We start from the raw sequence: 18,766 nt of genomic DNA on the forward strand, positions 1-18,766 counted from the left end.
CTGTGATGAACTTTACTGTGTACTCTGTGATGAACTTTACTGTGTACTCTGTGATGAACTTTACTGTGTACTCTGTGATGAACTTTACTGTGTACTCTGTGATAAACTTTACTGTGTACTCTGTGATAAACTTTACTGTGTACTCTGTGAAAAACTTTACTGTGTACTCTGTGATGAACTTTACTGTGTACTCTGTGATAAACTTTACTGTGTACTCTCTGATGAACTTTACTGTGTACTCTGTGATAAACTTTACTGTGTACTCTGTGATAAACTTTACTGTGTACTCTGTGATAAACTTTACTGTGTACTCTGTGATAAACTTTACTGTGTACTCTGTGATGAACTTTACTGTGTACTCTGTGATGAACTTTACTGTGTACTCTGTGATGAACTTTACTGTGTACTCTGTGATGAACTTTACTGTGTACTCTGTGATGAACTTTACTGTGTACTCTGTGATGAACTTTACTGTGTACTCTGTGATGAACTTTACTGTGTACTCTGTGATAAACTTTACTGTGTACTCTGTGATAAACTTTACTGTGTACTCTGTGATAAACTTTACTGTGTACTCTGTGATAAACTTTACTGTGTACTCTGTGATAAACTTTACTGTGTACTCTGTGATGAACTTTACTGTGTACTCTGTGATGAACTTTACTGTGTACTCTGTGATGAACTTTACTGTGTACTCTGTGATGAACTTTACTGTGTACTCTGTGATGAACTTTACTGTGTACTCTGTGATAAACTTTACTGTGTACTCTGTGATAAACTTTACTGTGTACTCTGTGAAAAACTTTACTGTGTACTCTGTGATGAACTTTACTGTACTCTGTGATAAACTTTACTGTGTACTCTCTGATGAACTTTACTGTGTACTCTGTGATAAACTTTACTGTGTACTCTGTGATAAACTTTACTGTGTACTCTGTGATAAACTTTACTGTGTACTCTGTGATAAACTTTACTGTGTACTCTGTGATGAACTTTACTGTGTACTCTGTGATGAACTTTACTGTGTACTCTGTGATAAACTTTACTGTGTACTCTGTGATAAACTTTACTGTGTACTCTGTGATGAACTTTACTGTGTACTCTGTGATAAACTTTACTGTGTACTCTCTGATGAACTTTACTGTGTACTCTGTGATAAACTTTACTGTGTACTCTGTGATAAACTTTACTGTGTACTCTGTGATAAACTTTACTGTGTACTCTGTGATAAACTTTACTGTGTACTCTGTGATAAACTTTACTGTGTACTCTGTGATGAACTTTACTGTGTACTCTGTGATAAACTTTACTGTGTACTCTGTGATAAACTTTACTGTGTACTCTGTGATAAACTTTACTGTGTACTCTGTGATGAACTTTACTGTGTACTCTGTGATGAACTTTACTGTGTACTCTGTGATAAACTTTACTGTGTACTCTGTGATAAACTTTACTGTGTACTCTGTGAAAAACTTTACTGTGTACTCTGTGATGAACTTTACTGTGTACTCTGTGATAAACTTTACTGTGTACTCTCTGATGAACTTTACTGTGTACTCTGTGATAAACTTTACTGTGTACTCTGTGATAAACTTTACTGTGTACTCTGTGATAAACTTTACTGTGTACTCTGTGATAAACTTTACTGTGTACTCTGTGATGAATTTTACTGTGTACTCTGTGATGAACTTTACTGTGTACTCTGTGATAAACTTTACTGTGTACTCTGTGATAAACTTTACTGTGTACTCTGTGATGAACTTTACTGTGTACTCTGTGATAAACTTTACTGTGTACTCTCTGATGAACTTTACTGTGTACTCTGTGATAAACTTTACTGTGTACTCTGTGATAAACTTTACTGTGTACTCTGTGATAAACTTTACTGTGTACTCTGTGATAAACTTTACTGTGTACTCTGTGATAAACTTTACTGTGTACTCTGTGATGAACTTTACTGTGTACTCTGTGATAAACTTTACTGTGTACTCTGTGATAAACTTTACTGTGTACTCTGTGATAAACTTTACTGTGTACTCTGTGATGAACTTTACTGTGTACTCTGTGATGAACTTTACTGTGTACTCTGTGATAAACTTTACTGTGTACTCTGTGATGAACTTTACTGTGTACTCTGTGATGAACTTTACTGTGTACTCTGTGATAAACTTTACTGTGTACTCTGTGATGAACTTTACTGTGTACTCTGTGATAAACTTTACTGTGTACTCTGTGATGAACTTTACTGTGTACTCTGTGATAAACTTTACTGAGTACTCTGTGATAAACTTTACTGTGTACTCTGTGATAAACTATACTGTGTACTCTGTAATGAACTTTACTGTGTACTCTGTGATAAACTTTACTGTGTACTCTGTGATGAACTTTACTGTGTACTCTGTGATGAACTTTACTGTGTACTCTGTGATAAACTTTACTGTGTACTCTCTGATGAACTTTACTGTGTACTCTGTGATAAATTTTACTGTGTACTCTGTGATCAACTTTACTGTGTACTCTCTGATGAACTTTACTGTGTACTCTGTGATGAACTTTACTGTGTACTCTGTGATAAACTTTACTGTGTACTCTCTGATGAACTTTACTGTGTACTCTGTGATAAACTTTACTGTGTACTCTGTGATAAACTTTACTGTGTACTCTGTGATAAACTTGACTGTGTACTCTGTGATAAACTTTACTGTGTACTCTGTGATGAACTTTACTGTGTACTCTGTGATGAACTTTAATGTGTACTCTGTGATGAACTTTACTGTGTACTCTGTGATGAACTTTACTGTGTACTCTGTGATAAAATTTACTGTGTACTCTGTGATAAACTTTACTGTGTACTCTGTGATAAACTTTACTGTGTACTCTGTGATGAACTTTACTGTGTACTCTGTGATAAACTTTACTGTGTACTCTGTGATGAACTTTACTGTGTACTCTGTGATGAACTTTACTGTGTACTCTGTGATAAACTTTACTGTGTACTCTGTGATAAACTTGACTGTGTACTCTGTGATAAACTTTACTGTGTACTCTGTGATGAACTTTACTGTGTACTCTGTGATGAACTTTAATGTGTACTCTGTGATGAACTTTACTGTGTACTCTGTGATGAACTTTACTGTGTACTCTGTGATAAAATTTACTGTGTACTCTGTGATAAACTTTACTGTGTACTCTGTGATGAACTTTACTGTGTACTCTGTGATGAACTTTACTGTCTTTTTTCTTGGTTGTTGTTGTATGATCAGTTAGTCTGGTATATATGATCGGTTAGTCTGGTATATATGATCGGTTAGTCTGGTATATATGATCAGTTAGTCTGGTATATATGATCAGTTAGTCTGGTATATATGATCGGTTAGTCTGGTATATATGATCAGTTAGTCTGGTATATATCATCAGTTAGTCTGGTATATATGATCAGTTAGTCTGGTATATATCATCAGTTAGTCTGGTATATATCATCAGTTAGTCTGGTATATATGATCAGTTAGTCTGGTATATATGATCAGTTAGTCTGGTATATATGATCAGTTAGTCTGGTATATATGATCAGTTAGTCTGGTATATATCATCAGTTAGTCTGGTATATATCATCAGTTAGTCTGGTATATATGATCAGTTAGTCTGGTATATATGATCAGTTAGTCTGGTATATATCATCAGTTAGTCTGGTATATATCATCAGTTAGTCTGGTATATATCATCAGTTAGTCTGGTATATATGATCAGTTAGTCTGGTATATATGATCAGTTAGTCTGGTATATATGATCAGTTAGTCTGGTATATATGATCAGTTAGTCTGGTATATATCATCAGTTAGTCTGGTATATATCATCAGTTAGTCTGGTATATATGATCAGTTAGTCTGGTATATATGATCAGTTAGTCTGGTATATATGATCAGTTAGTCTGGTATATATGATCAGTTAGTCTGGTATATATCATCAGTTAGTCTGGTATATATGATCAGTTAGTCTGGTATATATGATCAGTTAGTCTGGTATATATGATCAGTTAGTCTGGTATATATCATCAGTTAGTCTGGTATATATGATCAGTTAGTCTGGTATATATGATCAGTTAGTCTGGTATATATGATCAGTTAGTCTGGTATATATGATCAGTTAGTCTGGTATATATGATCAGTTAGTCTGGTATATATGATCAGTTAGTCTGGTATATATGATCAGTTAGTCTGGTATATATGATCAGTTAGTCTGGTATATATCATCAGTTAGTCTGGTATATATGATCAGTTAGTCTGGTATATATGATCAGTTAGTCTGGTATATATGATCAGTTAGTCTGGTATATATCATCAGTTAGTCTGGTATATATGATCAGTTAGTCTGGTATATATCATCAGTTAGTCTGGTATATATCATCAGTTAGTCTGGTATATATGATCAGTTAGTCTGGTATATATGATCAGTTAGTCTGGTATATATGATCAGTTAGTCTGGTATATATGATCAGTTAGTCTGGTATATATCATCAGTTAGTCTGGTATATATGATCAGTTAGTCTGGTATATATGATCAGTTAGTCTGGTATATATGATCAGTTAGTCTGGTATATATGATCAGTTAGTCTGGTATATATGATCAGTTAGTCTGGTATATATGATCAGTTAGTCTGGTATATATCATCAGTTAGTCTGGTATATATGATCAGTTAGTCTGGTATATATGATCAGTTAGTCTGGTATATATGATCAGTTAGTCTGGTATATATCATCAGTTAGTCTGGTATATATCATCAGTTAGTCTGGTATATATCATCAGTTAGTCTGGTATATATGATCAGTTAGTCTGGTATATATGATCAGTTAGTCTGGTATATATGATCAGTTAGTCTGGTATATATCATCCAGGATTCCAGGTGAATGTGCACCTCTTCTGATATATTTATTATGATACTTGCAGGTTCACTTCCTGCTGTGTTGTTAACACGTAGGTTCACTTCCTGCTGTGTTGTTAACACGTAGGTTCACTTCCTGCTGTGTTGTTAACACGTAGGTTCACTTCCTGCTGTGTTGTTAACTCGCAGGTTCACTTCCTGCTGTGTTGTTAACACGCAGGTTCACTTCCTGCTGTGTTGTTAACACGTAGGTTCACTTTCTGCTGTGTTGTTAACTCGCAGGTTCACTTCCTGCTGTGTTGTTAACACGCAGGTTCACTTCCTGCTGTGTTGTTAACACGTAGGTTCACTTCCTGCTGTGTTGTTAACTCGCAGGTTCACTTCCTGCTGTGTTGTTAACACGTAGGTTCACTTCCTGCTGGGTTGTTAACACGTAGGTTCACTTCCTGCTGGGTTGTTAACACGTAGGTTCACTTCCTGCTGGGTTGTTAACACGTAGGTTCACTTCCTGCTGTGTTGTTAACACGTAGGTTCACTTCCTGCTGTGTTGTTAACTCGCAGGTTCACTTCCTGCTGTGTTGTTAACACGCAGGTTCACTTCCTGCTGGGTTGTTAACACGTAGGTTCACTTCCTGCTGTGTTGTTAACTCGCAGGTTCACTTCCTGCTGTGTTGTTAACTCGCAGGTTCACTTACTGCTGGGTTGTTAACACGCAGGTTCACTTCCTGCTGTGTTGTTAACTCGCAGGTTCACTTACTGCTGGGTTGTTAACACGCAGGTTCACTTACTGCTGGGTTGTTAACACGCAGGTTCACTTCCTGCTGTGTTGTTAACTCGCAGGTTCACTTCCTGCTGTGTTGTTAACACGCAGGTTCACTTCCTGCTGGGTTGTTAACACGCAGGTTCACTTCCTGCTGTGTTGTTAACTCGCAGGTTCACTTACTGCTGTGTTGTTAACACGCAGGTTCACTTACTGCTGTGTTGTTGACACGCAGGTTCACTTCCTGCTGTGTTGTTAACACGCAGGTTCACTTACTGCTGTGTTGTTAACACGCAGGTTCACTTCCTGCTGGGTTGTTAACACGCAGGTTCACTTCCTGCTGTGTTGTTAACACGCAGGTTCACTTACTGCTGTGTTGTTAACACGCAGGTTCACTTACTGCTGTGTTGTTAACACGCAGGTTCACTTCCTGCTGTGTTGTTAACTCGCAGGTTCACTTACTGCTGTGTTGTTAACACGCAGGTTCACTTACTGCTGTGTTGTTAACACGCAGGTTCACTTCCTGCTGTGTTGTTAACACGCAGGTTCACTTACTGCTGTGTTGTTAACACGAAGGTTCACTTACTGCTGTGTTGTTAACACGCAGGTTCACTTACTGCTGTGTTGTTAACACGCAGGTTCACTTACTGCTGTGTTGTTAACACGCAGGTTCACTTACTGCTGTGTTGTTAACACGCAGGTTCACTTACTGCTGTGTTGTTAACACGCAGGTTCACTTCCTGCTGTGTTGTTAACTCGCAGGTTCACTTACTGCTGTGTTGTTAACACGTAGGTTCACTTACTGCTGTGTTGTTAACACGCAGGTTCACTTACTGCTGTGTTGTTAACACGCAGGTTCACTTCCTGCTGTGTTGTTAACACGTAGGTTCACTTACTGCTGTGTTGTTAACACGCAGGTTCACTTACTGCTGTGTTGTTAACACGCAGGTTCACTTACTGCTGTGTTGTTAACACGCAGGTTCACTTCCTGCTGTGTTGTTAACTCGCAGGTTCACTTACTGCTGTGTTGTTAACACGCAGGTTCACTTACTGCTGTGTTGTTAACACGCAGGTTCACTTCCTGCTGTGTTGTTAACACGCAGGTTCACTTACTGCTGTGTTGTTAACACGAAGGTTCACTTACTGCTGTGTTGTTAACACGCAGGTTCACTTACTGCTGTGTTGTTAACACGCAGGTTCACTTACTGCTGTGTTGTTAACACGCAGGTTCACTTACTGCTGTGTTGTTAACACGCAGGTTCACTTACTGCTGTGTTGTTAACACGCAGGTTCACTTCCTGCTGTGTTGTTAACTCGCAGGTTCACGTACTGCTGTGTTGTTAACACGTAGGTTCACTTCTTGCTGGGTTGTTAACACGTAGGTTCACTTCCTGCTGTGTTGTTAACACGTAGGTTCACTTCCTGCTGTGTTGTTAACACGTAGGTTCACTTCCTGTTGTGTTGTTAACACGTAGGTTCACTTCCTGCTGGGTTGTTAACACGTAGGTTCACTTCCTGCTGTGTTGTTAACACGTAGGTTCACTTCCTGCTGTGTTGTTAACACGTAGGTTCACTTCCTGCTGTGTTGTTAACACGTAGGTTCACTTCCTGCTGGGTTGTTAACACGTAGGTTCCCTTCCTGCTGGGTTGTTAACACGCAGGTTCACTTCCTGCTGTGTTGTTAACAAGCAGGTTCACTTCCTGCTGTGTTGTTAACACGCAGGTTCACTTCCTGCTGTGTTGTTAACAAGCAGGTTCACTTCCTGCTGGGTTGTTAACACGCAGGTTCACTTCCTGCTGTGTTGTTAACAAGCAGGTTCACTTCCTGCTGGGTTGTTAACACGCAGGTTCACTTCCTGCTGTGTTGTTAACAAGCAGATTCACTTCCTACTGGGTTGTTAACACGTAGGTTCACTTCCTGCTGGGTTGTTAACACGCAGGTTCACTTCCTGCTGGGTTGTTAACACGTAGGTTCACTTCCCGCTGGGTTGTTAACACGTTGGTTCACTTCCTGCTGGGTTGTTAACACGTAGGTTCACTTCCTGCTGTGTTGTTAACACGTAGGTTCACTTCCTGCTGTGTTGTTAACACGTAGGTTCACTTCCTGCTGGGTTGTTAACACGTAGGTTCACTTCCCGCTGGGTTGTTAACACGTTGGTTCACTTCCTGCTGGGTTGTTAACACGTAGGTTCACTTCCTGCTGGGTTGTTAACACGTTGGTTCACTTCCTTCTGGGTTGTTAACACGTAGGTTCACTTCCTGCTGGGTTGTTAACACGTAGGTTCACTTCCCGCTGGGTTGTTAACACGTAGGTTCACTTCCTGCTGGGTTGTTAACACATAGGTTCACTTCCTGCTGGGTTAACACGTAGGTTCACTTCCTGCTGGGTTGACACGTAGGTTCACTTCCTGCTGGGTTAACACGTCGGTTCACTTCCTGCTGGGTTAACACGTAGGATCACTTCCTGCTGGGTTGACACGTAGGTTCACTTCATGCTGGGCTGACACGTAGGTTCACTTCCTGCTGGGTTGTTAACACATAGGTTCACTTCCTGCTGGGTTGTTAACACGTAGGTTCACTTCCTGCTGGGTTGTTAACACGTAGGTTCACTTCCCGCTGGGTTGTTAACACGTAGGTTCACTTCCCGCTGGGTTGTTAACACGTAGGTTCACTTCCCGCTGTGTTGTTAACACGTAGGTTCACTTCCTGATGAGTTGTTAACAGGTAGGTTCACTTCCTGCTGGGTTGTTAACCCTTTCCCTGAACCTTTCATAGAGCCACCCTATCTTACATTCCCTATCTTACACGCCCTCTAAGTCATCCTGTTTCCTTTCATCCTCTCTGAATGTCTGAAACACCTCAGAAACCCCTCCTCAGCCCTCTAAATAATATTTGTAGTAACCCCGCACTTCCCCCAGTCTACAAACTACGAATTCTCTGCATAGTATTCACACCAAACATGACCCTCAGATATGACCCTCAGACATGACATCTCCACTGCCTCCTGCCTCCTTTCTACAACATTCACAACCCCTGCTTCACACCCATATAAGAGCATTATTACCACTTTACTCTCATACATTCCACTCTTTGCTTCCATGTATAACGTTCTTTGTCTCCAGAGATTCCTCTGTGCATCACTCATCTTTCCCCCCCTGGTCAGTTCTATTTTTTACCTCGTCTTTTGTATACCCATCTGCTTACAAATCCACTCCCATATATCTGAACACATTCACTTCCTCTATACTCCCTACCGCCAATCTCACATCCAATCTTTTATTACCTAATTTTATTGATGCCGTCATATGTTTCTCTTTCCAATGTTCACTCTTAATTTCCTTCTTTTACATACCCTTCCAAATTTGTCCACCAACCTTTGCAACTTGTCTTCAGAATCTTCCAAAACTGTCACCAGCCAAGAGCAACTGTGACAACCACTTTGTGTTAGATTCTTTTCTTTTAATCCCACACATCTTACCGACACCCTCGCATTCACTCCTCTTAAAACCCCATCTATAAATTTATTAAACAACCTGGTGGCATCACAAATCTCTGTCTAAAACCTACTTCTAATGGAAAATAATCTCCCTCTCTCCTATATACTCTAACCTGAGCCTCACTATCTTCGTAAAAAACTCTTAACTGATTTCAGAAACCTACCATGTAGCTTCAGAAACCTACCATGTAGCTTCAGAAACCTACCATGTAGCTTCAGAAACCTACCATGTAGCTTCAGAAACCTACCATGTAGCTTCAGAAACCTACCACGTAGCTTCAGAAACCTACCATGTAGCTTCAGAAACCTACCATGTAGCTTCAGAAACCTACCATGTAGCTTCAGAAACCTACCATGTAGCTTCAGAAACCTACCATGTAGCTTCAGAAACCTACCATGTAGCTTCAGAAACCTACCATGTAGCTTCAGAAACCTACCATGTAGCTTGTGAGCTTACCGATAGCTTATCAAATTTTGTTGTATTAAGTAAGTTGTGGAATGCAGAGTTATAGTTTGGGATCAAAGGGAAAAGCACTGTTTTTATCAGCCACACCTTAGTTAGGTTTTTACCAACCACACCTTAGTTAGGTTTTTACCAACCACACCTTAGTTAGGTTTTTACCAACCACACCTTAGTTAGGTTTTTACCAACCACACCTTAGTTAGGTTTTTACCAACCACACCTTAGTTAGGTTTTTACCAACCACACCTTAGTTAGGTTTTTACCAACCACACCTTAGTTAGGTTTTTACCAACCACACCTTAGTTAGGTTTTTACCAACCACACCTTAGTTAGGTTTTTACCAACCACACCTTAGTTAGGTTTTTACCAACCACACCTTAGTTAGGTTTTTACCAACCACACCTTAGTTAGGTTTTTACCAACCACACCTTAGTTAGGTTTTTACCAACCACACCTTAGTTAGGTTTTTACCAACCACACCTTAGTTAGGTTTTTACCAACCACACCTTAGTTAGGTTTTTACCAACCACACCTTAGTTAGGTTTTTACCAACCACACCTTAGTTAGGTTTTTACCAACCACACCTTAGTTAGGTTTTTACCAACCACACCTTAGTTAGGTTTTTACCAACCACACCTTAGTTAGGTTTTTACCAACCACACCTTAGTTAGGTTTTTACCAACCACACCTTAGTTAGGTTTTTACCAACCACACCTTAGTTAGGTTTTTACCAACCACACCTTAGTTAGGTTTTTACCAACCACACCTTAGTTAGGTTTTTACCAACCACACCTTAGTTAGGTTTTTACCAACCACACCTTAGTTAGGTTTTTACCAACCACACCTTAGTTAGGTTTTTACCAACCAAACCTAAGTTAGGTTTTTACCAGCCAAACCTAAGTTAGGTTTTTACCAACCAAACCTAAGTTAGGTTTTTACCAACCAAACCTAAGTTAGGTTTTTACCAACCACACCTTAGTTAGGTTTTTACCAACCACACCTTAGTTAGGTTTTTACCAACCAAACCTAAGTTAGGTTTTTACCAGCCAAACCTAAGTTAGGTTTTTACCAACCAAACCTAAGTTAGGTTTTTACCAACCAAACCTAAGTTAGGTTTTTACCAACCACACCTTAGTTAGGTTTTTACCAGCCAAACCTAAGTTAGGTTTTTACCAGCCAAACCTAAGTTAGGTTTTTACCAACCAAACCTAAGTTAGGTTTTTACCAACCAAACCTAAGTTAGGTTTTTACCAACCACACCTTAGTTAGGTTTTTACCAGCCAAACCTAAGTTAGGTTTTTACCAACCACACCTTAGTTAGGTTTTTACCAACCACACCTTAGTTAGGTTTTTACCAACCACACCTTAGTTAGGTTTTTACCAACCACACCTTAGTTAGGTTTTTACCAACCACACCTTAGTTAGGTTTTTACCAACCACACCTTAGTTAGGTTTTTACCAACCACACCTTAGTTAGGTTTTTACCAACCACACCTTAGTTAGGTTTTTACCAACCACACCTTAGTTAGGTTTTTACCAACCACACCTTAGTTAGGTTTTTACCAACCACACCTTAGTTAGGTTTTTACCAACCACACCTTAGTTAGGTTTTTACCAACCACACCTTAGTTAGGTTTTTACCAACCGCACCTTAGTTAGGTTTTTACCAACCACACCTTAGTTAGGTTTTTACCAACCACACCTTAGTTAGGTTTTTACCAACCACACCTAAGTTAGGTTTTTACCAACCACTCCTTAGTTAGGTTTTTACCAACCACACCTAAGTTAGGTTTTTACCAACCAAACCTAAGTTAGGTTTTTACCAGCCAAACCTAAGTTAGGTTTTTACCAACCACACCTTAGTTAGGTTTTTACCAACCAAACCTAAGTTAGGTTTTTACCAGCCAAACCTAAGTTAGGTTTTTACCAACCAAACCTAAGTTAGGTTTTTACCAACCAAACCTAAGTTAGGTTTTTACCAACCACACCTTAGTTAGGTTTTTACCAGCCAAACCTAAGTTAGGTTTTTACCAGCCAAACCTAAGTTAGGTTTTTACCAACCAAACCTAAGTTAGGTTTTTACCAGCCAAACCTAAGTTAGGTTTTTACCAACCAAACCTAAGTTAGGTTTTTACCAACCACACCTTAGTTAGGTTTTTACCAGCCAAACCTAAGTTAGGTTTTTACCAGCCAAACCTAAGTTAGGTTTTTACCAACCACACCTTAGTTAGGTTTTTACCAACCAAACCTAAGTTAGGTTTTTACCAACCAAACCTAAGTTAGGTTTTTACCAGCCAAACCTAAGTTAGGTTTTTACCAGCCAAACCTAGGTTAGGTTTTTACCAACCAAACCTAAGTTAGGTTTTTACCAACCAAGCCTTAGTTAGGTTTTTACCAGCCAAACCTAAGTTAGGTTTTTACCAACCACACCTTAGTTAGGTTTTTACCAGCCAAACCTAAGTTAGGTTTTTACCAACCAAACCTTAGTTAGGTTTTTACCAGCCAAACCTAAGTTAGGTTTTTACCAACCACACCTTAGTTAGGTTTTTACCAGCCAAACCTAAGTTAGGTTTTTACCAACCACACCTTAGTTAGGTTTTTACCAGCCAAACCTAAGTTAGGTTTTTACCAACCAAACCTTAGTTAGGTTTTTACCAGCCAAACCTAAGTTAGGTTTTTACCAACCACACCTTAGTTAGGTTTTTACCAGCCAAACCTAAGTTAGGTTTTTACCAACCACACCTTAGTTAGGTTTTTACCAGCAAAACCTAAGTTAGGTTTTTACCAACCACACCTTAGTTAGGTTTTTACCAGCCAAACCTAAGTTAGGTTTTAACCAACCACACCTTAGTTAGGTTTTTACCAGCCAAACCTAAGTTAGGTTTTTACCAACCAAACCTAAGTTAGGTTTTTACCAACCAAACCTAAGTTAGGTTTTTACCAACCACACCTTAGTTAGGTTTTTACCAACCAAACCTAAGTTAGGTTTTTACCAACCAAACCTAAGTTAGGTTTTTACCAACCAAACCTAAGTTAGGTTTTTACCAACCAAACCTAAGTTAGGTTTTTACCAACCAAACCTAAGTTAGGTTTTTACCAGCCAAACCTAAGTTAGGTTTTTACCAACCAAACCTAAGTTAGGTTTTTACTAACCAAACCTAAGTTAGGTTTTTACCAACCAAACCTAAGTTAGGTTTTTACCAACCAAACCTAAGTTAGGTTTTTACCAACCAAACCTAAGTTAGGTTTTTACCAACCAAACCTAAGTTAGGTTTTTACCAACCAAACCTAAGTTAGGTTTTTACCAACCAAACCTAAGTTAGGTTTTTACCAGCCAAACCTAAGTTAGGTTTTTACCAACCAAACCTAAGTTAGGTTTTTACCAACCAAACCTAAGTTAGGTTTTTACCAGCCAAACCTAAGTTAGGTTTATACCAACCAAACCTAAGTTAGGTTTTTACCAACCAAACCTAAGTTAGGTTTTTACCAACCAAACCTAAGTTAGGTTTTTACCAACCACACCTTAGTTAGGTTTTTACCAACCAAACCTAAGTTAGGTTTTTACCAGCCAAACCTAAGTTAGGTTTTTACCAGCCAAACCTAAGTTAGGTTTTTACCAACCACACCTTAGTTAGGTTTTTACCAACCACACCTTAGTTAGGTTTTTACCAACCAAACCTAAGTTAGGTTTTTACCAACCACACCTTAGTTAGGTTTTTACCAACCACACCTTAGTTAGGTTTTTACCAACCACACCTTAGTTAGGTTTTTACCAACCAAACCTAAGTTAGGTTTTTACCAACCAAACCTAAGTTAGGTTTTTACCAACCAAACCTAAGTTAGGTTTTTACCAACCAAACCTAAGTTAGGTTTTTACCAACCAAACCTAAGTTAGGTTTTTACCAACCAAACCTAAGTTAGTTTTTACCAACCAAACCTAAGTTAGGTTTTTACCAACCAAACCTAAGTTAGGTTTTTACCAACCAAACCTAAGTTAGTTTTTACCAACCAAACCTAAGTTAGTTTTTACCAGCCAAACCTAAGTTAGGTTTTTACCAACCAAACCTAAGTTAGGTTTTTACCAACCAAACCTAAGTTAGTTTTTACCAACGAAACCTAAGTTAGGTTTTTACCAACCAAACCTAAGTTAGGTTTTTACCAACCAAACCTAAGTTAGCTTTTACCAGCCAAACCTAAGTTAGGTTTTTACCAACCAAACCTAAGTTAGGTTTTTACCAACCAAACCTAAGTTAGGTTTTTACCAGCCAAACCTAAGTTAGTTTTTACCAGCCAAACCTAAGTTAGGTTTTTACCAGCCAAACCTAAGTTAGGTTTTTACCAACCAAACCTAAGTTAGGTTTTTACCAGCCAAACCTAAGTTAGGTTTTTACCAACCAAACTTAAGTTAGGTTTTTACCAACCAAACCTAAGTTAGGTTTTTACCAGCCAAACCTAAGTTAGGTTTTTACCAGCCAAACCTAAGTTAGGTTTTTACCAACCAAACCTAAGTTAGGTTTTTACCAGCCAAACCTAAGTTAGGTTTTTACCAACCAAACCTAAGTTAGGTTTTTACCAACCAAACCTAAGTTAGGCTTTTACCAGCCAAACCTAAGTTAGGTTTTTACCATCCAAACCTAAGTTAGGTTTTTACCAGCCAAACCTAAGTTAGGTTTTTACCAACCAAACCTAAGTTAGGTTTTTACCAGCCAAACCTAAGTTAGGCTTTTACCAACCAAACCTAAGTTAGGTTTTTCTTAAAAACAGTTTTTCTGCTTACACAAAGTTAGCTTCATTACACAACTCAGTTACTATTGAATAATTTACATAATAAAAAGAACACTAGGTCCTAAACTCTATATTAAACTCAGCTTTTACAAGAGTTGCAAGAGAAAGTTGATAGACCAGCGGAGACTGCAATAGAAAGTTACTGCAAGAAAGTTACTGAATAAGGAACATGTGCAACACCTGAATAAGGAACATGTGCAATACATGAAAGATAAAACATCAGACTGGAGGGAGGAAGTGAATGTGTTGAGATACTTACGAGTGGATTGTCATCAGAGATGGTTGTATGGAAGACCAAGTGAACCATAACACTGACCTTCACGTCTGACTTTCTGATTCCACATTTTATGTTTCACATCAACCTTCTACTCTCACTATCACTGATCTGATGTATCTCTGGTCCCTCTATAACCATCCTCAAGTCTACCCACCAATTTATTATTATTATTATTATTATTATTATTATTATTATTATTATTATTATTATTATCATTATTACTATTATTATTATTATTATTATATATATATATATATATATATATATATATATATATATATATATATATATATATATATATATATATATATATATATATATATATATATATATATATATATATATATATATATATATATATATATATATATATATATATATATATGTTGGTTCTCCCTTACCATGAAAACTTGGTTGATATGCCTTCTCTTCTTAAGACTTTTAATATTAAAGTTGTGTTTAAAAACCTTGATACAGTAAAAAAAACTTTTGATAAAGAATTCTCCCCAAAATGCTGATGGATGTGTCTATAAGATTCCTTGTAAAATTTGCGATAAAGTTTATTACGGTCAAACTGGTAAAAGTCTCGAACTAAGATTAAAACAACATAAATATAGCATTAGAACTGGACAAGATTCCAATGCTCTATTTATTCATGTAAGAGATTTTAACCATCCAATTGATTTTCAAAAAGTTGAGAAAGTAGTATCAAGCAAGTCCATGGTCGACAGAAATATAATTGAATCTTGTTTCATAAAAAGCAGTTTTGACAATAATATGAATATTTCCTTTGGTTTATATAAATTAGATTGTTAGTGGGATGTCGTGAGGACCTGTCTAGTTGGTCCAGCGGACCTACTGCAGTGTTCCTCTTTTCTTATGAGTCCGGTATTGTCGTGCGTCAGGTGTTTCTTTGTTGTGGGAGTTGACTGTGAGGTGTAGTCTAAGCCCTTTAATTGCCTTCCTTTGATGTATTACTTTCATAGTTCCTTGGCAATGTGAGTAGTCACGAAAGCGCTTGGAATTTCACTACTCTTTCACAGTGGTTGTTTTGCATATATATATATATATATATATATATATATATATATATATATATATATATATATATATATATATATGTGTGTGTGTGTGTGTGTGTGTGTGTGTGTGTGTGTGTGTGTGTGTGTGTGTATAATTTTTTTCTATTTATTGTGGGAGCCTTTTTTTGTGTACGGTGGTTCAGCTGGACAATGTGGACAACAATATGGACAATATGGACAATATGGACAACAATATGGACAATATGGACAATATGGACAACAATATGGACAATATGGACAACAATATGGACAACAATATGGACAATATGGACAACAATATGGACAATATGGACAACAATATGGACAATATGGACAACAATATGGACAATATGGACAACAATATGGACAATGGTAAATCCGGTAATGGAAAATTTCTATGGTGCCCCCCTTCCCTTGATGCCCTAAACACGTGCTTATTTTGCTTAATGGTTAATCCTTCTCTGCTTATTACAGGTGTTGCAGGATGGTGTGTGAGGTGCGGCGGCAGCAAGTGTGTAGGTGAGCACCAGTAGTGAGCACCAACAGTGAGCACCATGGAGAGCGCTTGTGTGAAGCTGTGAGCTCCAGACATGGTGGAGGGCGCGGTGACCTGGTGATCGTGGTGGTGGTGGTGGTGACCATGCTGGTGGTGGTGGTGGTGGTGCTGGGTGTGGTGCTCACCGCTGCCCTGGTGCTGGCCTTCCTCTCCAGCACCTTCATATTCTTCATCATCCTCACCAGCAAGCAGGTGAGTCGTACCATCACTCAGCTCACACACTCAGGTCCATGATTCGATCCCCGGTACGGGTGGAAACTTACAACGTGTTTTCTCAAGACATTCCTTATCTATCTTCACTCATCAGTAATAATACGTACCTGGGTGTTAGTGGATTGGTGTGGGTAGCATCCTGGGACAAAAGTGACCTAATTTTCCCGAAATGCTCACCATAACAAGGGGCTTTCTATATAGTAGTATGTCAGTGATGTCAGCTATGGTCTGTATACCTTGTACATGTATAAATAAAGAATATTATTATTCTACACTTTGCTGACACACTGTGCTATATTCTGAACATTTCCACCAGCTTTGTCGAGATGTTTCTCCCCCTCCGCTATACTATATAGCTGTTATAGTGACTGGTTAAGCTCTACACCGAAAAAACATAACTTAGTAAAGCTCTAAACAGAGTGAAACATACTTTGAGAAAGCTCTATACGAAGCGATAAGACTTGAAAGAGCTTTTCACAAAGTGAAAAATGACTTGAAAAAGTTGTACACATTACGAAACATGAATTATAAAAGTCTCTACACAGAACGAATGATTACTTTTAAAAGCTTTGTATGAAAGTTAAGAAACATGTGTAACATCTGGGTATCTTTATTATAGACGTTTCGCCATCCAGTGGCTTTATCAATACAGATTATTGGACATAACAAGAAAACAGAAGAACTATATACAAAAGATGAGGTAATCAGTCCCTCAGCCTTGGAGGTGGTGTTTACAACACCGTGGTTGTAGAGATTCTGAAGCAGAGGAAAGGAGACTGGCGCTTATATAGGCATCAGTGAATAGGGACGTGTAGCAGACGAGGGCATAGTCACTGGTAGGCGGGATTCCCCAGTGGAAGTAGGTCCTTCCCAAATTGATGGGCTAGTTGTAGAAGCCGTGAAGGAGGTCATGAAGATGTCCTGTGAACAAAGATTCAATGATGTCAGGCACTGCAACATCATGGAATCTTTTTTCAAAGGACATCTACATGACCTCCTTCACGACTACTACACCACCTCCAAGGCTGAGGGACTGATTACCTCATCTTTTGTATATAGTTCTTCTGTTTTCTTGTTATGTCCAAGAATCTGTATTGATAAAGCCACTGGATGGCGAAACGTCTACAATAAAGATAACCAGATGTTGCACAAGTGTCTTAACTTTCATCTTGTCGGTATTATACACCTGTCTTGCACAAAAGCTTTGTATACACAGAGTGAAACATGATTTAAAAAGTTCTACACAGGGTGAAACGTCGTCCGAACGCCCAAAACCCTTCTTCCATCAGTTCTCATTCTTGTTGGCCACAGATCGTTCCGTCCATTAATAATGGTGTTGTCATACACACAGATATTTCGCCTTCATGTACTAGATTACAAGGTACAACAAGACTTGCTGGAGGCAGCAGTGCTTATCTCTCAGATACAGGACCAGGCGCGTCAGCACAGCTATGAAGCCTCGTGCTAATTTGGAAGGGAAATTGTGAGAGTTCTGGAACTAAGACTTTAAAGAGATTGCGTGTTGATGACTTCCGTGTGATGCGTCATCTTCTAAAGGTACCTAATATAGGACTGTTGGTAATAATTTTGACAGTCTGAGAAGGGGTATGGGGACATATAGGATAATCCATTGGGAGTCTATAGTCGTAAAAAGATTACATAATTATCTCACACTTAAAAAGAGGGAAAAATAACGATATTTTGGTCTCACTTGGAACATTATATGTTGTTCCAGTCACAGTGTTGTGATTTTTATTCTTTATTTAACAGGTTTACCGCACTCTTTCCTGTACACTTAGAGAAACAGCTGTTTGCTTGTCAAGGCAGCCTCCAGGTAGTAGGACGCACACCTGTCCTCCATGTTTCACCAGAGACACACTTCCTTCCTCCAGACTCGGTCCAGCATCTGATATCATGGATAATTGACCCGAGCATTACCAGCAGCTGCGTTCCGTGTCAAGTCTATGTACACCAGGGCTACTCAACTACTATGAGCAAAGGTCCACTTGGACAAGCATCATTGTATGCAATGGTCCGGATACCAATGTACCAATGTATGCAAAGGTCCGGATACATGTGAATTACCATTGAATGGAAGAAAAGATCACTATTTAGCTATGCTAGAATACTGTATTAATATCATTCAGTTTATGCATTCCATTCAGATAGAATAATGTATTAAACCGGCAGGTTGCCGTGTTCCTCCCTTAAGTCAATGTGACCTGACCTGTCTAGGTTGGGTGCATTGGCTTAAGCCGGTAGGAGACTTGGACCTG

General features: G+C 38.6%; 1 protein-coding gene across 2 annotated transcripts in view; it reads left to right on the plus strand.

Annotated features, from left to right (window-relative positions):
- Nucleotides 1-18,766, plus strand: part of LOC138854038 (uncharacterized) — a 744,329-nt gene that overhangs the window by 674,449 nt on the left and 51,114 nt on the right. Inside the window, exon 3 of one of the 2 annotated variants that reach the window (XM_070094644.1) lies at nt 16,196-16,469. In XM_070094644.1, coding sequence (XP_069950745.1) covers nt 16,362-16,469 — 108 coding nt within the window. In that variant the 5' untranslated portion in view covers nt 16,196-16,361. Of the gene's footprint in view, nt 1-16,195; nt 16,470-18,766 lie in introns of those variants that run through there. The other variant, XM_070094649.1, reaches the window with a different exon arrangement.

This window comes from Cherax quadricarinatus, chromosome 4 (assembly GCF_038502225.1).
Source record: "Cherax quadricarinatus isolate ZL_2023a chromosome 4, ASM3850222v1, whole genome shotgun sequence".
In the NCBI taxonomy this organism is placed as follows: domain Eukaryota; kingdom Metazoa; phylum Arthropoda; class Malacostraca; order Decapoda; family Parastacidae; genus Cherax; species Cherax quadricarinatus.